This window comes from Peromyscus californicus, unplaced genomic scaffold (assembly GCF_007827085.1).
Source record: "Peromyscus californicus insignis strain IS unplaced genomic scaffold, ASM782708v3 Scaffold_10__1_contigs__length_136768540, whole genome shotgun sequence".
NCBI classification, from domain to species: Eukaryota; Metazoa; Chordata; class Mammalia; order Rodentia; family Cricetidae; genus Peromyscus; species Peromyscus californicus.
In genome coordinates, this window is record NW_026294391.1 from 83999735 (window position 1) to 84018830 (window position 19096).

Consider the following 19096-nt stretch of genomic DNA (forward strand, 5'->3'; position numbering starts at 1 on the left):
GTGGTCAAGATCATAGGGAAACCCAGAGAGACAGATGACCTAGGGGGATCTCACAGACTCTAAACTGATGGCTGTGGAGTCTGCATGGGACCGAACTAGGCCCCCCTGCATGACAGTTGTGTAGCTTGGTCTGTTTGTGGGGCCCCTGGCAGTGGGAACAGGATCTGCCCATGACGCATGAGCTGGCGTTTTGGAGCCCATTCTCTATGGTAGAATGCCTTGCTCAGCCTTGATGCAGCGGGGAGGAGCTTGTCCTGCCTCATCTTGATATGCCATGCTTTGCTTACTTCCATGGGAGGCTTTACCCTTTCTGAGGAGTGGATGGGGTGGGGTTAGAAAGGAGGTATGGGGAGGGAACGGGAGGAGAGGAGGGAGGGGAAACTGTGGTTGGTATGTAAAATAAAATTTTAAAAGTTAATAAAAAAAGAAAAAATCTCCTGTGAGTCAGCCTTGGCATGGAGACTTCCTCAAGTCATGACTCTGACACTGGAACCTGAAGGAGGAAAACTAGTCCTCTTTGCTCGTTGTGAGAGGCCAGTACAGCAGTATTTTAAGTTGGGTGCTATAAAGTTTTCCAGGTTCAGTGTGTATCTGCTAAGAAGGAAAGATGCTGACTTGGTATCACCAACTCGTGGAAGACTGAAGACTTTTCAGGCTGGAAAGATGGCTCAGTGGTTAAGAGCACGTAACGGCTCTCCCAGAGGATCCAAGCTTGGTCCCGAGAAGCCGCATCCACTCACAACAGCCTGAAATTCTAACTCGGGGATCTGACACTGGCCTCTGTGGGCATATACACAAACGCATCATTAAAAAGAAAAGACATTTTCAAAAAAAGCAAGCAAATTCTCTCTTGGTAAATTCTTTTTTTTTTTTTTTTTTTTTTTTTTTTTTTTTTTTTTTTTTTTTGGTTTTTCGAGACAGGGTTTCTCTGTGTAGCTTTGTGCCTTTCCTGGAACTCGCTTTGGAGACCAGGCTGGCCTCGAACTCACAGAGATCCGCCTGGCTCTGCCTCCCGAGTGCTGGGATTAAAGGCATGCGCCACCACTGCCCGGCTGGTAAATTCTTTTTTAATCTCCCTCTCTGTGTATGTATGTACATATTTTCAGGAGCATGCCTGTGGAGGTCAGAGGACAGACAGCCTCGGGTGTGAGTGCTCATCTTCCACCTTCTTTGAGACATGGTCACTTTTTCAGCTGTTGCATATGCCAGACTAGTTGAGCCTTGAGCTTCCAGGAATTCTCCAGCCTCCACCTCCCACCTTGCCATAGGAGTGTGAGATTACAGACGCACTACAGGGTCTGACTTTAGATGAGTTCTGGAGATTCTCGAGTCCCCAGGCTTGTCTGGCAACCACTTTACCACAGACCCATCTCCCAGCCTGAATGAAAAAATTATTTTTCTTTCTTTCCTTTTTTTTTTCTTCAAGACAGGGTTTCTCCGTGTAATTTTGGTGCCTATCCTCGATCTTTCTCTGTAGACCAGGCTGGCCTCGAACCCACAGAGATCCACCTGCCTCTGCCTCCCGAGTGCTGGGGTTAAAGGTATGTGCCACCGCTGCCTAGCTGTTTTTTCTTTCTTTCTTACATTCTTGTTTTCTATCTGTTTCCTTGTGTGTGTGAGTGTGTGTCCATACGTGTCACAGTTTTCAGTGGAGGTAAGAGGACAATTTTCAGGAGTTGGCTCTCTCCTTCTACTATGTAATGTGTTCAGGGACAGAACTCAAGTCATTAGGCTTGACAGCAATTTCCCTTACCCTCCTGGCAATCTCCCTGGCTCCCAATGAAGAGTTTTCTAAAGAAACAAAACTGTTCTACAACACACGACACCACCACCATTCTAGATGGAGTATTTGGAAGTTCCAAGTGCCTTGCAATCTGTAGCTTCCCTCTCTTTGACTCTGGCGGCTTCTTACCGGAATCTGTCTTTCTGGCGGAGGATTTTTTTCAGGAACTACTGTTTCAACGCAGGTGATCTTCTCAACATCTATTGAACCTTTCTTGCTGCCTCTTCTCTGAAGGAATGAAGAAGAAAATGGAGAAAGATGAAGAATGATCAAGCAATCAGACATTTACCCATTGTTATCTAATCATCCTCTATGGTGAGATGGCACACATAGCCTAACAGAACCTGGTTTCGGTTTGTTTTTGAGATGGGGTCTCACTATGTAGCCCTGGCTGGCCTGGAACTCACTGTGTAGACCCAACTGAGTGCTGGGATTAAAGGTGTGTGCCACTGTGCCTGGCAGAACCTGTTTTTGTTTGTTTGTTTGTTTTGTTTTGTTTTTTTGTTTTTTGGAGACAGAGTTTCTCAGTGTAGTTTTGGTGCCTTTCCTGGAACTTGCTCTGTATGCCAGGCTGGCCTCAGACTCACAGAGATCCACCTGCCTCTGCCTCCCAAGTGCTGGGATTAAAGGCCTGTGTCACCACTGCCCGGCTAGACCTGTTATTTTTAAAGTAAAAAATAATCCAACATCTATCTAACCTTTAAATACCAAATCAGAGGCAGATAACATGGAAGAATAAATTATTTTATGCAATTTTGTCACAAGAAATAAAAAGGCAATGTTGACTTCTTGGCTTTTATCCTTAACAAGCATATAACAAGTTCTTACCAACCACAAGATTCTGTGGTAAGACATCCTGAACAGTTTCTCACACCCTTGAATTTTTTTCCTGGCATGACTGTACCTACTCCTAGACTAGGAAATATTTTTCAGAGTTTGATGTACTTAGGTCTATTTTATTTCTACGCCCCCCCCCCATACACACTTTGTAAGACCTATCTCCTGTCTCACAGAAGATCCAAGACTAAGTCCTTGAAATGGTGAAATTCAGACTTCACATTTGGGAAACTTACCCCACGTTCAAAGTCATACTCATAGTAGGAAAGTTTTTGCACAGTCAAGAGAAATAGGCGCTTCTTAAAGTTCAAAGGTGATGTTTTCTTTTTCTGTTGGGAGCGCTTCAGAAAGATGCTCTCCAGGATCACTGCAGCCATGGCTTCCTCTCTTGGAGCTCGCTTGTGTGCTGTGGATAACGAAAGGTTTTGAGGTTCTAGCACAGCCACCTCTATCCCTCCTGGTACCCCCTCAGCCCTGCTACCTGTTTTAAATGAGCCGCACATTTCCAGCACTATCAAGTAGCCTTATTTTTCTCCCTGATCGCCTTCTTCCACAGTCCCCAACTCTGTCAAGTTTCAGGTACAGTGAACCCACACCAAACAAAGTCTGGCTTCTTATATAAGGGAACGCAGTGCTCTAGATAACCAACAACAAACACCAGCTGTTTGGTAATGTCTAGACATTGTCCTTTTATGACACATGGCCAGAATCTGTAAATGAACTGTTGACCTTGGTATTCTCAGAAGGGATAATCCAGGTACCAGAACTTCACTAAGGCAGACCCTGGACTTTTAGTTCCCAGTTTCCTGAACAATAAATGTAATTTTTCAAAAGTTGACCCACTCAGGTCTGTAGCCAAAAGGACATTGGAATTCACCTGTACTTCTGAACATATAATAACTGCCATTCAACTGATATAGCTCATGCCCTGCTGCCTGGGTTACAAAGGACAGAAGCCTTGTTTGCAGGTTGAGAACAGTTTTACTACAGAGGTAGTGCTTTGGGCTCCCCTCCCCTTTCCTTAGATGGTTTTTTTAGATGGCACCAGGTAATAGAGACGTAACTATGGCGCAGTGGATAAGAGCACTTGTTGCTCCTGCATGCAACCAGCGTTCAGTTTCCAGCACCCGTACGATGGCTCACAACCACCTGGAACTCCAGTTCCAGGAGATTCAGTGCTTTCTTCTGACCTCCATGGGCACCAGGCATGCCAATGGTGCATATATGTACGTGCAGGCAAAACACTCATAACCATACAATAAAATTTTTTTAAAAATCGTCTTTTTTTCTGAAAAAAAAAGTAATGTAACTATGTTGCTGTTAAGGATGCCATCTGTACTCATGTAGGAAAAACAATATGCTTAGAATATTCCAGAAAATTCCATAAAACAGTCAAAGAGTCTTTGTGGTGCTGAGGATGGAACACAGGGCCTTGCTTGAGTGAGACAGGGACCCAACCATTAAGGCCCATCACTAGCCTCTTTGAAATTTTGGTTATAGTTTTGAGACTGTATCTCCCTGTGTAGCCCATGCTGGCCTCCAGCTCCTTTGGTGGCCCAGGCACAGCTGTCTTGCTGCCTCAGCATCTGGAGTGCTATCTATATGAAAGACCTGCAGCACCAGGCACAGCTCACCAATGGCTTTTTCAGACAGACAGACAGACAGACAGACACACACACACACACACACACACACACGTCAATTCACCTAAAGTTTATGCACAACTTTACCAATTATAAACTTTCATTAGAAGCATAAATGAAAAGATGATAGTCATAAAAATGGACCACAGAGTAAAATGATTCATCAGATCTCCTCTGAGCTTTGTTAGAAGCAGGGGCTCCTTCCCTACAAGGAGTGTGGAGTTTTATTTTCACTAAATTCCTTTTGCTTTTGGTGACACGACGGAAATCAAATAAGTAAAGTCAGCACTTTACTTTTTTCTCTGAAAAGCTGGGTTTTTTTTTTCAGTAGGGAGAGAAAGGGAGTGTCTTTCTTTCTTTTTTTTTTTGAAAGCCTGATGCTGTTCACAGTTACTTTGTTCTTTCTTTCTTGTGGTATAGACAGTTCTGTTATCATGAAGAGAAGACAAAAATGGATTCAAAGAGTGTCAGAATGTTGAGAATGAGGTTTGCCTTCTGTCTACTACACAGCTGCTGCTTGCTGTCTTCTGGCAGTGGATTATCGGGTTAATGTTTTGTTGGTGATCTTTAGAGAAAACTGATGCAGAAATGCAAACCTTTCCCTGTACCTTGCTACATAAGTCTCCATTCTTGGCCTCTGCCTAAAATGGACTCCCACCAGAGTGACAAGCTGACAAGATTATGAGCAATCAATCAGTCCTACCTTCAGTTTCAGCTCAGACTCCAAAGAAGTTCCTCTTAATAACACACTCCTCCATTTAGTGACAAGTAGTGGTAACAGAGCAACCATACTCTAATCTTATTAACTGCTAAGTCATGAAGACCTTCGTAATACTATCACTCTTGCTCATGGTGAATCACAATCAAATACCTCTTCAAAATCCAAGACCCACATTACAGAAGGCAAAATAAAACCTGAAGGAAACTGAGTAGCATCAGCAGTCAAGAAGATCAAAAGCATTCCTTTTTTTTTTCTTTTCTTTGCAGTCTCTCAGCTCTATATGCTGCAGTAGAATTCAGGCAGAGGAAGCCTGTTAGTGAGAGCTCAGTCATCACACAAACTGCACTGTGCCAGGGAATTAATATAAATCGCACTTGAAGAGTTAATAAATGAGAGCATCGCTGGCAATCCTCCTTGCTGTGATAAGATAAAACACTGCTAGGGACAGACAGCACTCCAGCAATAGTCAGTAGAAGAGACAGACGCGAGTCACCAGACTTCAAACAACGACTTCACCAGAATAGTCAGGACGGATTGTTTTCTCATTGTGTCTCCTTTAAAGTTCCGGGCAACTGATCATCAAGCGTCTGGCCATTTCGATTCTCTCTGAAGGGATATGGAAGAAAACTCCTGTTCCAGTGTCATTTACCTGCCAGGCACTTTGTACTATTTGACTATTTATGTGTGTGGTGCTGGGAATGAATCTCAGGGTCTTGTGCATGCTTGTCCAGAGCTCTAGCACTGAGCCACGCATTCCAGCTTCTGACCAACATCTTCTATGTGACATTCCATGTATTCTTCACAACAAACATAAGGAAACTAATATTTGTAGACTGCATCACTTGTCCATTGTCATCCATCTATAGCTCCTGCTGTATAGTTCTTGCAGTTTCTGTAGCATGCCATTACTTCCCAGATTGATTTAGGTTGAGTTTCCTTTTTTCTTTTTTCTTTTTTTTTTTTTACCACAAGGTCCCATGTAGCCCAGGTTGTCATCAAACTTTCTATGAAGTCACGGATGACCTTGGCCTTCTGATCCTCTCCTGCCTCTATCTCCTGAGTGTTGGGATTATACGCTGTATCACCACACCTAGTTTATTTGGTAATATCAAACCCAGTGGCTTTTCCTTTTCTTTTCTTTAAGACAGGGTCTCACTATGTAGCCCTGGCTATACTGGAACTCACTATGTAGACCAGGCTGGCCTTAAATTCACAGAGATTCTTCTGCCTCTGCCTCCCAAGTTCTGGGATCAAAGGCGTGCACCACCACACCCAGGCAGAAGAAAGGTCTTTAAAATGTCATCAAAGCAACCCAATTATTAGTGGTAAATTTCCAAGAAACACTGTTTAGACTCTATTGAAACCAACTTATTTTGTCAGCATTACAGGTGACCAAATTCATGGTAAAGACTAACACTATATCTGATTTATTTTTCAATTGAGTTTTTGTTTCTCTTTGGTTAAACATTTATTTTTTCCCTATTATATCAAAATAACACAAATTCGTTGTGGGGAATCTTTCAAGTTCAGGGATATTAAAAATAAAAAAATCAATTACAAACCTCACATATAGATATATTAGTATCTTGGCATCTTCATTTTTTTCTGTGTGCATTTCTTATTATATTTGGAATCATATTGCACATATCATGTATAGTTTGCTTATATTTAAAATTATCCATCTGTCCATTCATCCATCCATGCAACAATACGTTTTCCTAAAAAACGTTTCTAAGATTCTTGCTTACCATTATTCCTAGCCAAGCCTGTGAAGTAGGCATGTTAGCCCAGCACTCAGGAGGCTGAGATAGGAGGATCACATAGTGAGTTCAAGGCCAGCCTGGGCTGCACAGTGAAACCCTGTCTCGAAGTCTAAACAACAAGAGCAATACCCAAAACAACAATAATTAATAATAATGATGAAGAAGAATTGGAGAGACAGCTCAGCAGTTAAGGAGAGTGCTTACTGCTTTTCCAGAGGACCCAAGTTCGTTCCCAGCATGCATACCAAGCTATTCACAACTGCCTGTAACTCCAGCTCAAGGGAATCTGACATTCTCTGAAGGCATCAGCACACACTTATGCATACATACACACCACACACACCACACACACACCACACACACACCACACACAGACACATACACCACATACACACTGACATACACACACACATACATACACACAGATACAAACAGACCCACACACCACAGAGAAAGACATCCATACACACATACATACCATACACAGTGCATAAAGAAATGTGAAAACTGTGTGTACATTTTGCATTTTGATACATATTGCCAAAATACTTTCCAGAAATAGTATACCAATTTCTGCTCCAAAGAGCAGGCTTTGAGAGCCGAAGTCCCCTTTCCTCCACATCTTTACTTCATTTTTCACTTCACCTTCAGTCATTTTATACTCTGGTTTTATTGTACACTAACTTTTTCACTGAGTCAGTGACCTCAAACTCTAGTTTGTCTTCATTGTCAATCCCTCGGAACTCTCTAAACGCTCTTTCTAGTAGTGAGACTTTTTCATTTTGGTAAGGGTCCGCAGTGAGAAAAGCTGAGGCTCACATAACCAGTGTTACCCAAAATTGTTGCTTTTTGTGGCTTATTTGAAGAGGGCGTTCCAAGAGTGGGGACTGGGAAGGAATGCCTGTGATTAAACATTCTAGATTGATAAAGTTCTCAGATCATACTCAATTACTGTATGTGAACCTCTATAACAAACTGAAAGTTACACGTGGCCCAATTGTTTCAGGCTCCCTCAGAGGCGTGTTCCCCTCCCCCGATGGCTTCATGCATAACCAAGCAGGTTTGGAGTAAAATAAGTCAGTCTCCTCCATAACAACAACTACTTCTTCCTCCTCCTCCTCCTCCTCCTCCCCTCTCCACCCTCCTCCTTCTTCTCCCCCTTTGTGAAACAACGTCTTGCTCTGCAGTTCAGGTTGATCTGGAACTCCAGGCAATCCTCCTGCCTCAGCTTCCTGAGTGCTGGGATTACAAGTGTGTGCCACCACACCCAGCTCTTCTTTAACTGTTTCTTGAGCTCTGTTACACTAAAAAATCTAGCCCTCCTTTATCTTCAGGAATTAGGTTCTGCTCTCAGCATTGCTGAGGGAAAAGTGGACATATAGACACAGATGACTCTTTGGAGATCGCCCAAACTTTGGTTTTCAGCAGCCATAACCTCCCCCTTATAACTAAGTGACTTCCTGCTATGGCTCGAGACCACTGACAAGCAACTCTATAGGAAATTGGCTCAAATGGAACTAACAAATCATAGTGACTATTTAAATTGCATCGAGACCCTTCCTACAAGGAGATGCAAAGTTACACTGGTTCTCCCCCAGAAGGCATTTGCCAAGAGTCTGAACAAAACATCAACAGCCATAAGCAACAGGAATCTGGAGTTTTGCATGAGCAAATAGATTAAACAGTCTGAACAGAAACAGGTCAGGCCAGGTATGGCAATGTCCACAAGCAATCTCAGTACACAGGAGAGTAAGGCAGAAGGACCACAAGTTTGAGACTAGTCCAGGCGACATAGCCTGGGCTAGGTAGGTAAGACCTTGTCTCCAAATAAAATAAATACATAAAATCAAACTAGAGTGGATGAGGCAAGCCTTAAGAGATATTGCATGGGTGTAACACTTTAGGTTTCTATGAGAATCTGCATTTTGTGGCGCATTTCAAATAATTGAGAAAGGGAGTAGTACACTTGCTTCAGAACTGTGGCATGCAAAATGAAGGAAGGAGCCGGGCTAGAACGCACACCTAACAGTCAAGAGGACAGTCTCTGGGCTGCGCGGAGTGTCCCTCCCTCAACCTCCAACCTCTGCACCGCTGCTCCTCTGCCTCTGGAAATGCATGGCATGGGATAAACACCCCATCCCCCACCACCACTCTGCTCTGGCAATGGACGCGGCATGGGATAAACCTTCCAGCCTTGAGAGCTGAGCAGTGAGGATGATAAGATTCCATTTGGAGGTCTGGCCACTCACTCCAGAATGTCTAGATCAGCTGGATCAGAGCAATCTGAGTCTGAATTTCACACCATTTGCCCCTAGACCAGCCCTATGGGCCACTGGCAGGGCTCCGGAGGAACAAAACTAGTAATGACTGCTGAGAGACAGCACTTACTCTTGCCAGGGGCCTGTCTTAACGACTTCACATTTATTTACCCATTAAGTCCTGGCAATAACTTCCAAGCAAAGTAACAGGCAGGTGGGAAGGGGGAAGAGAAATGGAAAAGATAGCTCGAGGAGAAAGTGGCAAGATAAATGTGATGCAATTTAAAGGCTCTTACGTGCTGATTCTGGATCAGGGGCTAGTGACCAGGAAAAGAAGAGGAAGGAGAGGGAGGGGAAAGGAAACGAGAGGAGAGATAATGAAGCCAAGAGAAAAGGCAGCCATGCACATGGTAGGCAATGGTAAGAGGAAAATCTTCCCAGAGACCTCAGGGGTTGGCCACACCGTCTCAGCTGGGGTGGAGGCTGCTTTCCGCTGCCTGTCTCCTACCCACTATTACCACGAGGTTGCCACAGCCTCCACACAATCATTCCTATAAGCCGGCTTTCATCCTGGTAATATCTGGCCGGTTGAAGGCCAAACCAAGTTGCATCTGCCCCATGTAGCCCAGACCTTTCCCCAGTTAGCACTGCCATTTGAGACACATGAGCTGTTTTAGAGTTTTTGCAGATTAAGCGGCTGCTTAGAATTCCTTCTTCTAAGGGTCTCATTGATACGAGGACGCATTTCAGGTCTTCAAACAGTATTTGGTGAAAGTGGCTAGCTTTTGCCCTACTGCTGCCTGAGGTATTTCTTTCCCACCAAGAGCTGCAGAGCTCCGTGTCTAACGTTGGCTACCTTTTCAGATGTTCAAATCAGTCTTTCCTCTTCCTCTAATGCCCCCACCACACTGGCTGTCTTCAGAAGACCTTTACATTCCCCTCCATCATTGGAAGGGCATGCCAGGGTCTTCTGCTGGTGGCCTCCCACTCTCCGTGAGTCTTCTCCACCAGCAGATATATGGAACCAGCCATGTTTCCTGTCTGGCCTTTGAAGGTTCCAAGAGAAGGAGTTACGGCTGTGCCCAGTCTCTGCCTCACCTCAGACCCACCTCAGTTCTGACTTAATGCAGGTAGCTTCCCAGATGTAATGAGATGCCGGGACTTGGAAGGTGGGACTCGGTCTCTGAAGACACTGGCCCTGGAGACATATTCTTACAGTCCAGAGAGGAAGGACAGTCTGAACAAACCCCACCCTTTCACAGCCACTCAGTTCCCTTTTTTTGTTTCCTGACTTAAACCAATGCCTTTTTTTCTTCTTAACAATATGGTATCTGGTTCCGTACCGCTGTCCCTAGTCTACCCCCGCCCCCAACTCTCCCCACCCTCATTCGCCTGGGACCTCTTCCACCAATAGAGTCCAGCTCTGACAGAATCTTACCATTGCTGGGGTTGCTGAGTCCCCAAAGATGATGGGGCTGGACCGAATGAACAGGTCATCAAGATTACCCTCCCTGGGGTAAAGGGATGACATACCTAAAGGATTGTGGGGGATGATCAGCACAGGAAGAAAAGAGATGCCTAAGCTGGCAAGACACAGAACAAAGCCAGTGTCTTTAAAGTCTCCTGTCCCCTCAGCAGGGGAGACTTAGGGCCACACAGTTCAACTTGAAGGACAAAGAGGGCTCACTCAGAGACCCTGAGATACACAGCCTGACAGAGGTAGAGACAAGACTTCCCCTGCTGAGTCATTTTCTAAGAAAGCTTTTTTTTTCTACAGATAAATATGCCCGAGTGTAAGCCCACACAAAGACTTGTGCCCTTCCCCATTTTTTCTGACTGCTCTTTTATGAATATTCTTCCTTCAAGATTCAGCCTTACGACCTTAACCATGAGAAAACACATTTATAATGCAGCTACTAGGGCGATGGAAGTTGAAAGCCTGGACAACATAGGAAATTCTGCCTCAATTTTTTTCTCTCTCAAAGATAAACAATTTACACCATTTTCTTTGATTCCGTAAAGCAGTAAGCAAGGCTAGATGTGTTATTTGAAGCCTGAATGGTCCCTCAGCAGGTCCTTAGGTTACGCCCCAGCTCCTGTCTTCTCCCAGAGGATTCGCTAAAGAAATGCAGCCTGTATCTGGTGACTGATTTCTTTGTCCATCTTCACTCATGGGGCACTTTCATATTGCCTTACCTTGAGATGTTACACCCTAATACAGAAACATCACCAATCCCCCAAATTGGTCAGAATTCTGAAAGCACCAGGACTTTTTAAAAGCATTTATAGACTGGCAGATTGGTAAATCATCACATTGGTACAGATAGATGGGCACCAAGTGTTATATGGCTCTCCCTACTTTATTGACGAGTTATGTCCTTTCCCTGGTCACATGCAGTAACTGTTCCAATGGAGTGACCACAGACATTCACATCCCTCCCCTTTTCTTCAGTCAGATGCTCCTTGTCACATGGTCCATCCTTTCTAAAGGTCCATTTGGGGTGGGAATTGCTAATTAATAGGAGCACTGTGGGAAATTAGACAGGGAGGCAAAGGGGAAGGGCAGAATAAAGCTACTTCTTCACCTTTTGCACACAACCACTCATCCAGCACACCCATTCATACCGACAGGACTATGCCCAAACAGTGTGAATAAATACGCTTACAGTAGTGACGCAAATGGCTCCCCGGGGATGGACCGGCAAGATGGTCCAGTAGGAAAAAGCACTTGCTGCCAAGCCTGATGGCTTGTGTTCGCTCCCCATGGAAGGGAGAAGGTGGCAGCCGTGCCCGTGAAAATGGTACCTGGGCTTTGCTGATAGCAGCTAAGAGAAATGGCAAGTCAGAAACATACACGGCTGAGAGAAAAGTCAAGAGAACATTGGGTTTTTTTTTTTAATAGAAGCATAATATCTAGAGGAAAGTGAATGTCTCACACACTGTGCAATGACAGACTATACCTAGAGTCTTGTCTTAAGTTCTAAGTGCTTCATTTTGGGGAAATCAATGAGCAGATACATGTAGAAAACAGGAAATATTGCTAAACAAATTTTGAACTATAAGATGAATAATTTCTGGGGGTCTAATATGCATTATGGAGACTGTATTAATATTCTATTGCTTATTTGAAGTTGGATAAGAGAGCAGATTTAAGTGTCTTCACCCCTACACACATGCACACACACACACTCACAGGCAACAATGGATGGTGATGGATGTATTAATTTGACTGTGGTAGTTATTATACAAGATAAGTGTATATGATCACACTGTATACCTTAAACATATGCAATTTAGACAACTAAATATTTTAAAATAAAAATTCCCCGAACCACATCACATGGGGAATGATTAAAGGAACAAAGTTTGATTAGATGAAGGCTAATTGTCTTTCTTTCTTTCTTTTTTTTTTTTTTTTTTTTTTGAGCTGAGGATTGAACCCAGGGCTTGCAAGGCAAGTGCTTTACCACTGAGCTAAATCCCCAACCCTGGCTAATTGTCTTTCTATCTCCAGATTACTTACATGGAAAACAAAACCAAACAACAACAATAAAAAAAAGTAGAAACTCCCTAAAGGCCAGCAAGATTTCTAAGAGTCTAGAGGGAGGAAAATACTGCTGGACTTCAGGCTGGCAGCTTGGCAAAGAAATGAAGCAGGCTATGGTGTTGTTATTATCTTAGCCCCAGAGACCATCGAACAAAAATATGGGTGAACAGAGTCAACTTATTTCTGGAGCATTAAGCAAGCAGGATGCTCCAGGGTCCCCTAACATTAGCCCCTAGGCCACCGCTGCTTCCTCTGCATTCTAGCCCAAACGTCTACCCTGCAGTGGCTTCTCTTTCCCTGTGTAATATACTGGGTAAGGGTAGGCCTATGTACTGCTCAATGGCCTAAGATCGAATCCCAACTTTAAAAATATCCATGCGTGTGACTTTGGATAAGTGAATGTAATGCCTCATGTGCCTCAGTTCCCTCATTTGGTAAATACTAGTAATAGAAAACAGCTCCCGAAGATTGGCAGGATTAAAAGAGGCAGGCATCCAGACACGGGTGGCACATAGCACATACCTGTGACCCCAACACTCAGGAGAAGGATCAGAAGTTCACCGCCATCCTCAGCTACATAGGTGAGTTTAAGGCCCGCCTGGGATTTGTGAGGCTCTCCCCGGCCCAAAGATAGCTGTTATAATAGGCAGGCCGTAATGGTAATATTGTGTGATAGTAAAAGGAAACCAGGAGTCATCAGAATGCATGGGGATGGGGTGTGCATCCTGAATCCACTACTGTTAACACCGGACAAATAGTTTCACATGCTACTGGATCCATGCCCTCCCCTGGGAAATGGAAGTAGCATTACCACCTTCCTCCTAGAATCATCCTGAGAATCAATGTTAAAACTCAGCTCCTCCTCCCCCACCAAAAAAAGAAAAGAAAATACGCTACAGGCTTACCTGCAGTCCTATCTTAAAAACAAACAAACAAACAAAAAAACAAAAAAACAAAAACAAATACAAAACCCCAAACCTCAGCTCCCTTCAGCCTTTCTCTGTTGAACTATCTTGAAACTTCATACATGTCTGCTGCCAAGTATTCAGGGAAGTAAAGTGCTGAGGTATGTTTTCTTGGTTGGCCCAACTATTTCAGAAGCCAGATAAATTCACTGTCAGTTTTCAGAACTAAGAGCAGCCAATTTACTTCCTCGGCTAAAAGGGTATTGCTTGCATTGTTCTTTTCCTTCAAAGTACTTAGCCTGGAATTGGACAGTGATGAGCATAATCAATTACTATGTCCTCCTCCTACAACAGTGCTTGAAACAGAACAGACATTAAATAAGCAAACTAAAGCAATTGGCTCCCTCCCAGGGCTTTCTTGAGCCACAGTTTGCCGTGAAAGATCATTTCAGTCTCCTTGAAACAGAACGAGAATGTTAGGCTGAGATGGAAGACCCCTCCACTTGATCCTAGTCCCTATTCTGCTTCAACACGGCAGATCGGAGTCTGGGAAGAGCATTGCTTTCGTCGCTTAAGCTGCTAAATTGCAACGTCCGCCAAAACGGATGGAGTAAAGAAGATGCGGGGCGCTGGGCGGGAGGAAGTGGAGGACAGAGCCACAGACTTTAGGCGGAGCCTCGGCTGAAGCGCTTGTCCGCGGCTAAGATAAATCATCCCAGCCATCCGAGGGCGCTGCGCTGGGATCCTTACAGACTCTATGGTAGCTGTCTCCCACGGCTCTGAGGAAGTGCACTCAGGCACCTCCTATAAACTTCCGTTGCTGGCCTTGCCTCTTTCTTTCTGTGCCGATATCGCTCCCGCCAACATGGTATGGTTGTATGTCGGGGTTTCGTAGTATCCAGCTTAATCCTTGCTCCCGGCGTAGACAGTACTATCCCAGAGTACATCAAGGCTCTGGCAAGATCTCGATGTACCTAAGAAATCTAGCATTGCCGAGAGCGACACACAGGGAACCGAGTTATGGGCGGAAGAATTGAAGTGATGGGTTGATTTAGCTGTGGGTGGATACGCTGTTTGATGGCGCGTGTGACTGGACCAACTTTTAGATCTACATGGTCGATGTGTTTTTAGTGAGTAGCTGTAGAGTTATTCAGTTTCATGTCGATCCAGGGAGGGTGCTGGGCCACTGTGGTCTGGTAACGGCACGTTCTGAACACTTTTTACTAGGTGAACGTTCCTAAGACCCGCCGGACGTTCTGCAAGAAATGTGGCAAGCACCAACCCCATAAAGTGACCCAGTACAAGAAGGGCAAGGATTCTTTGTATGCTCAGGGTAAGCTGTTTATATGTAGTTTGGTGGTGGTGGCTAGGGGGCGGGGATGGGGAGTTTGTGGGAGATAAAGGCCAACTATGTAAAGCAAGCTGGCCTGGAATAAGCAATCCTCCTGCCTCAACCTCTGAAGGGTTGGAGTTGTGCCTGTTTCCTGCCATGCCGGAGTAAATAACTTGGTTTGGATGTGACATTTATGAGACATAGTAACAAGTCCAGATATTCCCCCTCCTCCTCCTTGGGTGCAACCAAAATTTATTAATGCAGGGCGGCTCCAATTTAAACTTAAGACTTTCCCTTGTGGCTATTTTGACATATGATCTGTAGCATATCATAACAAATGACTTTTTCCAGGAAAGCGGCGCTATGACAGGAAACAGAGCGGCTATGGTGGGCAGACTAAGCCTATTTTCCGCAAAAAGGTTAGTGATTACTAATTGACATGTTCCTTGATTATTGTGGGAAGGACCTTGCATTTGTCATCTCTTGTCTCCAAGCGTTACTAGTGTTAATTACAGCAAAGTTATCCCACTTGTGCCAGGGATGTTTCCAAGGCAGTGGAGCTGGGAGTCAACTCAGATCTGACTATAATCTAGACTATAGCATCTCAGTATTTACAATACCCCCTAAAAAGGCAAAAATAAAGGAATATGTCCTGCTTTCCTAAGAACTGAATTATGTGTCCACCAGCAAGACCTTTCATTCATTTATTGTCATGTCTGAATCCTCAGCTCTTTGTTGCTGGAAGCTCAGTGGTAGAGTGCTTGCCAAGTATGAGGGCAGCCCAGGTTCAATTCCCTGTACTGCCATGGAAGGATATTTGGATTTCTCAAGTCTCATGAAGTCTTAAAATTTCTTACAGTATGTGTGTAGGCCTTCCACTGGCTGAATTCTGGATTCTTCTCCAGTTTAATGAGGTTCCTTAAGGTTCAGCTACTTGGAACATAGCATTTCTTCGTTCATCTCTTTCTTCCTCTTCTGCCAGCCTGCTTGTAGAAATTAAATGAGTGACTTCCTTTGGGTCCTGGATTGGATGTAGGGTAATGAGAATGCTTGTTCATTTAAATGTCCAGCCAGTTTGTTTGGAAGACAGCTATGTGTTTCAGCTTTCAGATTGCAAACTAGCAACAAAACTGGCTAAAATGGTGGACTTAAGAAGTTGATTATTGCCGGGCGGTGGTGGCGCACGCCTTTAATCCCAGCACTCGGGAGGCAGAGGCAGGCGGATCTCTGTGAGTTCGAGGCCAGCCTGGACTACCAAGTGAGTTCCAGGAAAGGCGCAAAGCTACAGAGAAACCCTGTCTCGGGAAAAAAAAAAAAAAAGAAGAAGTTGATTATTAATGGGGTGTGAGTGTTAACTGACTTTAGGGCTAATTGAAGTCTTAAAATTTGATTGGTGAATTCCATACGTTTTATTTCATATTTGTGTGAATTTGGCTGGCTTTTATTTGAATCAACCAGTAAACAACACAAATAGCCTGAAGGGCTACAAATTTAAAGTAGCTTTTTTTGGGTGTGTGTGTGTAGGGGGTGGCAATCCCATGTAGCCCAGGCTGACCTCAGACTCATGTGGCTGCCACTTGTCTCCATCTCCAGAGTGCTGGAAACACAGGCACGTACAACCACATAAGCTTCAGCTTTGTTACTATTAAGTTCTCCAAATCATTGGCTTCTGGGTTTTTGTTTTTCCTCCATAGCTAAATACAGATCGTGGCAACAATGTAATTTTGTGAAGGATTTGACTTCATTTCTTTTGTAGGCTAAAACGACAAAGAAGATTGTGCTGAGACTTGAGTGTGTTGAGCCCAACTGCAGATCAAAGAGGATGCTGGCTATTAAGAGATGCAAGCACTTTGAACTGGGAGGCGATAAGAAGAGAAAGGTACCCTTCTTTTAAATAATTGCTTTATCCGTAGGGGTAACTGTTCTGAGCTTACTATGCCATAGGGTACCATCAAAGATAATTGTCCACAGCTGAAGGTACAAGTTACATATCCCATATCTGAAATGCTTGGGACCAGGAGCTTTTCGTGTTTTGTTTTGAACACAGGGTTTCCCTCTGTAGACCAGGCTGGCTTGAAACTGAGAGATCCACCTGACTCTGCCTCCCGGGTGCTAGGATTAAAGGTGTGTGCCACCACCGCCCAGCGAGTATTTTATTTTTATGTTGTTTTTCAGATTTGTGGATTTTTCGTGTGCTTTATTGGCTGAAAAATTGAAAATCTTGAACACCAGTATATCTAAATGGCTTCAAGATTTCAGTGTATAGATTTTGCTACAATTAGGGAAGGAAGAGGCAACATGGTCTCCTTGGAAGTGTTTTGTGGTCTTGGATTGAACCCAGGGCCATGGTAGGCAGGCAACCAACTAATAAGTTATGTGTCGAGACCATGGATAATGTAAGGTTCCTTAAAAACTACAAAGCAGGCCAGGCAGTGGTGGTGCACACCTTTAATCCCAGCACTCAGGAGGCAGAGGCAGGCAGATCTCTGTGAGTTCGAGGCCAGCCTGGTCTACAGAACGAGATCCAGGACAGGCTCCAAAGCTATAGAAAAACACTGTCTCAGGAAAAAAAGGTACTACAAAACACAACACTTTGTTTTTCTGTTCTGTTTACAGGGCCAGGTGATCCAGTTCTAAGCTGATCTTGTTATGAAGACAGTAAAATCATGAGCTTGTACTCACCTCTTACGATTGCAGTTGGTTTTGGGGGAGGGAATAAACAAATTCTCTGAGTTTCTGCTTGGTGTCTGAGTACTACTTTAGGATTGAACTTTGAGCCGGCGTAAAATATGACTTATATCTTTGCTACTTAAGGAGATTTGGCTATGTTCTCTAGGCATCATAGTACACTCCAATGTACATTATTGGTTTTAGGTTATGTCCCTTTAAACATCTTGACTTAGAGCCACATACCTTTCAGGTGAGTTGTTTTTTTTTTTTTTTTTAGCTTTTAATGTTATTTATTTTTGGCAGTTAGAAGGAGGCCCCTCTACCAGTTTATTAGTGTGAGGAACACAGGCAAGATATGAATCCCAGCAGGAACCAGATGAGGGAGGAGATACTGAGAGAAAACCCATGTCTTTAGAGTTAGGTACAGCAGTGGAGGTCTGCAAGCATCAGGTGAGATTTTTACTGTGTTGAAATGCCCCCCAACAAACCCACCACCTTGTGGGTGCTAGGAATTAATCTGGGTCTACAGGAAGAACAGCCACTGCTCTTAACCTGCTGCATTAGTTCTCTGGCCCATGTATGGGTTGAGCTTGTTTCTTTTGCATGAATGTGAATACAGGGGGTCAGAAACAAACATTTGAAAGTTGATTCTCCTACCAAGGGTTCCAGGGTCAAACCCAGGTCAATAGGCTTTTCCTGAAAATTATCTGCCCCCTTCAGTATTTTAGGTGGGTGCTTTTGCACCATTTTGTATATATTCTGAATTAGAGGTACATGTTTGCTCATGAATTTGTGTGTATGATTGAGATTTTTACATAGCCCTGGCTGGTCTCAGTCTTTGCAAACCTGCTTCAGCTTTCCTGAATGCCTGTGATTATGTATATGCACACCTCTTGGTGAGAAGAGTAGTGAAAAATGGGATAGCAGCCAGGAGGTGGTGGTGCACACCTTTGATCCCAGCACTCGGGAAGCAGAGTCAGGTGGATCTCTGAGTTCGAGACCAGCCTGGTCTAAGAGTGAGATCCAGGACAGGCACCAAAACTATACAGAGAAATCATGTCTCCAAAAAAAAAAAAAAAAAAAGATAGCAAAGGGGCAGTTTTGAAACCTTGACCACAAGTTTGTTCTCACGGATTAGAATGTCTACTAATTTACTAGAAACTGCTTGAATGCCCCAGCTTGTCAATAGGGCAGTTCATCATTTGGTGTCTTAGTTAATGCACTGGCTCCCAAGTACTGGGATTAAAGGTATGCCACTAGGGCCAGCCCATCCCCTGGCATGTTTTCAATCCTTTAACCGAGGAAGCTGATTTCATTTTTCTTTGCACCAGACTAAGCAATCCACACCAAGTACCTCACCTAGCAATCAGTGTGGGGTTGGCTTGGCTTTAAATCCCTTGCTTTATGTGTTAGAGCTGGCTTAGTGATCAAGAGCACTTGCTTCACAACCATCGCCGACTCCAGTTCCAGACGATCCTATGCCCTCTTCTGACTTCTTTTTTTTTGACATTTATTTTTTCTATTATCAGATTGATACAGTACAAATTCTTATCCCAATAGTGAAATGTTTCACTGAAGCTTGCCCAGTGATTAAAACCAAAACTTATTATAAGCCACCACGGCACCAGGCATGCAT

General features: G+C 44.0%; 2 protein-coding genes across 4 annotated transcripts in view; one reads left to right on the forward strand and one right to left on the reverse strand.

Moving 5' to 3' along the window:
* Positions 1-10228, reverse strand: part of Btk (Bruton tyrosine kinase) — a 44589-nt gene extending 34361 nt beyond the window's left edge. The window contains exons 1-3 of one of the 2 annotated variants that reach the window (XM_052735669.1): positions 10115-10228; positions 2857-3026; positions 1913-2011 (exon numbers count right to left, since the gene is read on the reverse strand). In XM_052735669.1, coding sequence (XP_052591629.1) covers positions 1913-2011; positions 2857-2997 — 240 coding nt within the window. In that variant the 5' untranslated portion in view covers positions 2998-3026; positions 10115-10228. Of the gene's footprint in view, positions 1-1912; positions 2012-2856; positions 3027-10103 lie in introns of both variants that reach the window. The other variant, XM_052735678.1, reaches the window with a different exon arrangement.
* A 3971-nt stretch (positions 10229-14199) lies between these two features.
* On the forward strand, positions 14200-17525 carry Rpl36a (ribosomal protein L36a). Of its 2 annotated transcripts, none has more exons than XM_052735716.1 (5): positions 14200-14325; positions 14685-14790; positions 15142-15209; positions 16547-16669; positions 17407-17525. In XM_052735716.1, exons 1-5 carry the CDS (start codon positions 14215-14217, stop codon positions 17425-17427), a joined length of 429 nt encoding a protein of 142 aa, XP_052591676.1. In that variant the 5' UTR covers positions 14200-14214; the 3' UTR covers positions 17428-17525. The 2 variants fall into 2 exon arrangements, with proteins under 2 accessions (XP_052591676.1, XP_052591687.1); XM_052735727.1 differs by lacking the exon at positions 14200-14325 and adding an exon at positions 14361-14587.
* Positions 17526-19096: the final 1571 nt, after the last annotated feature.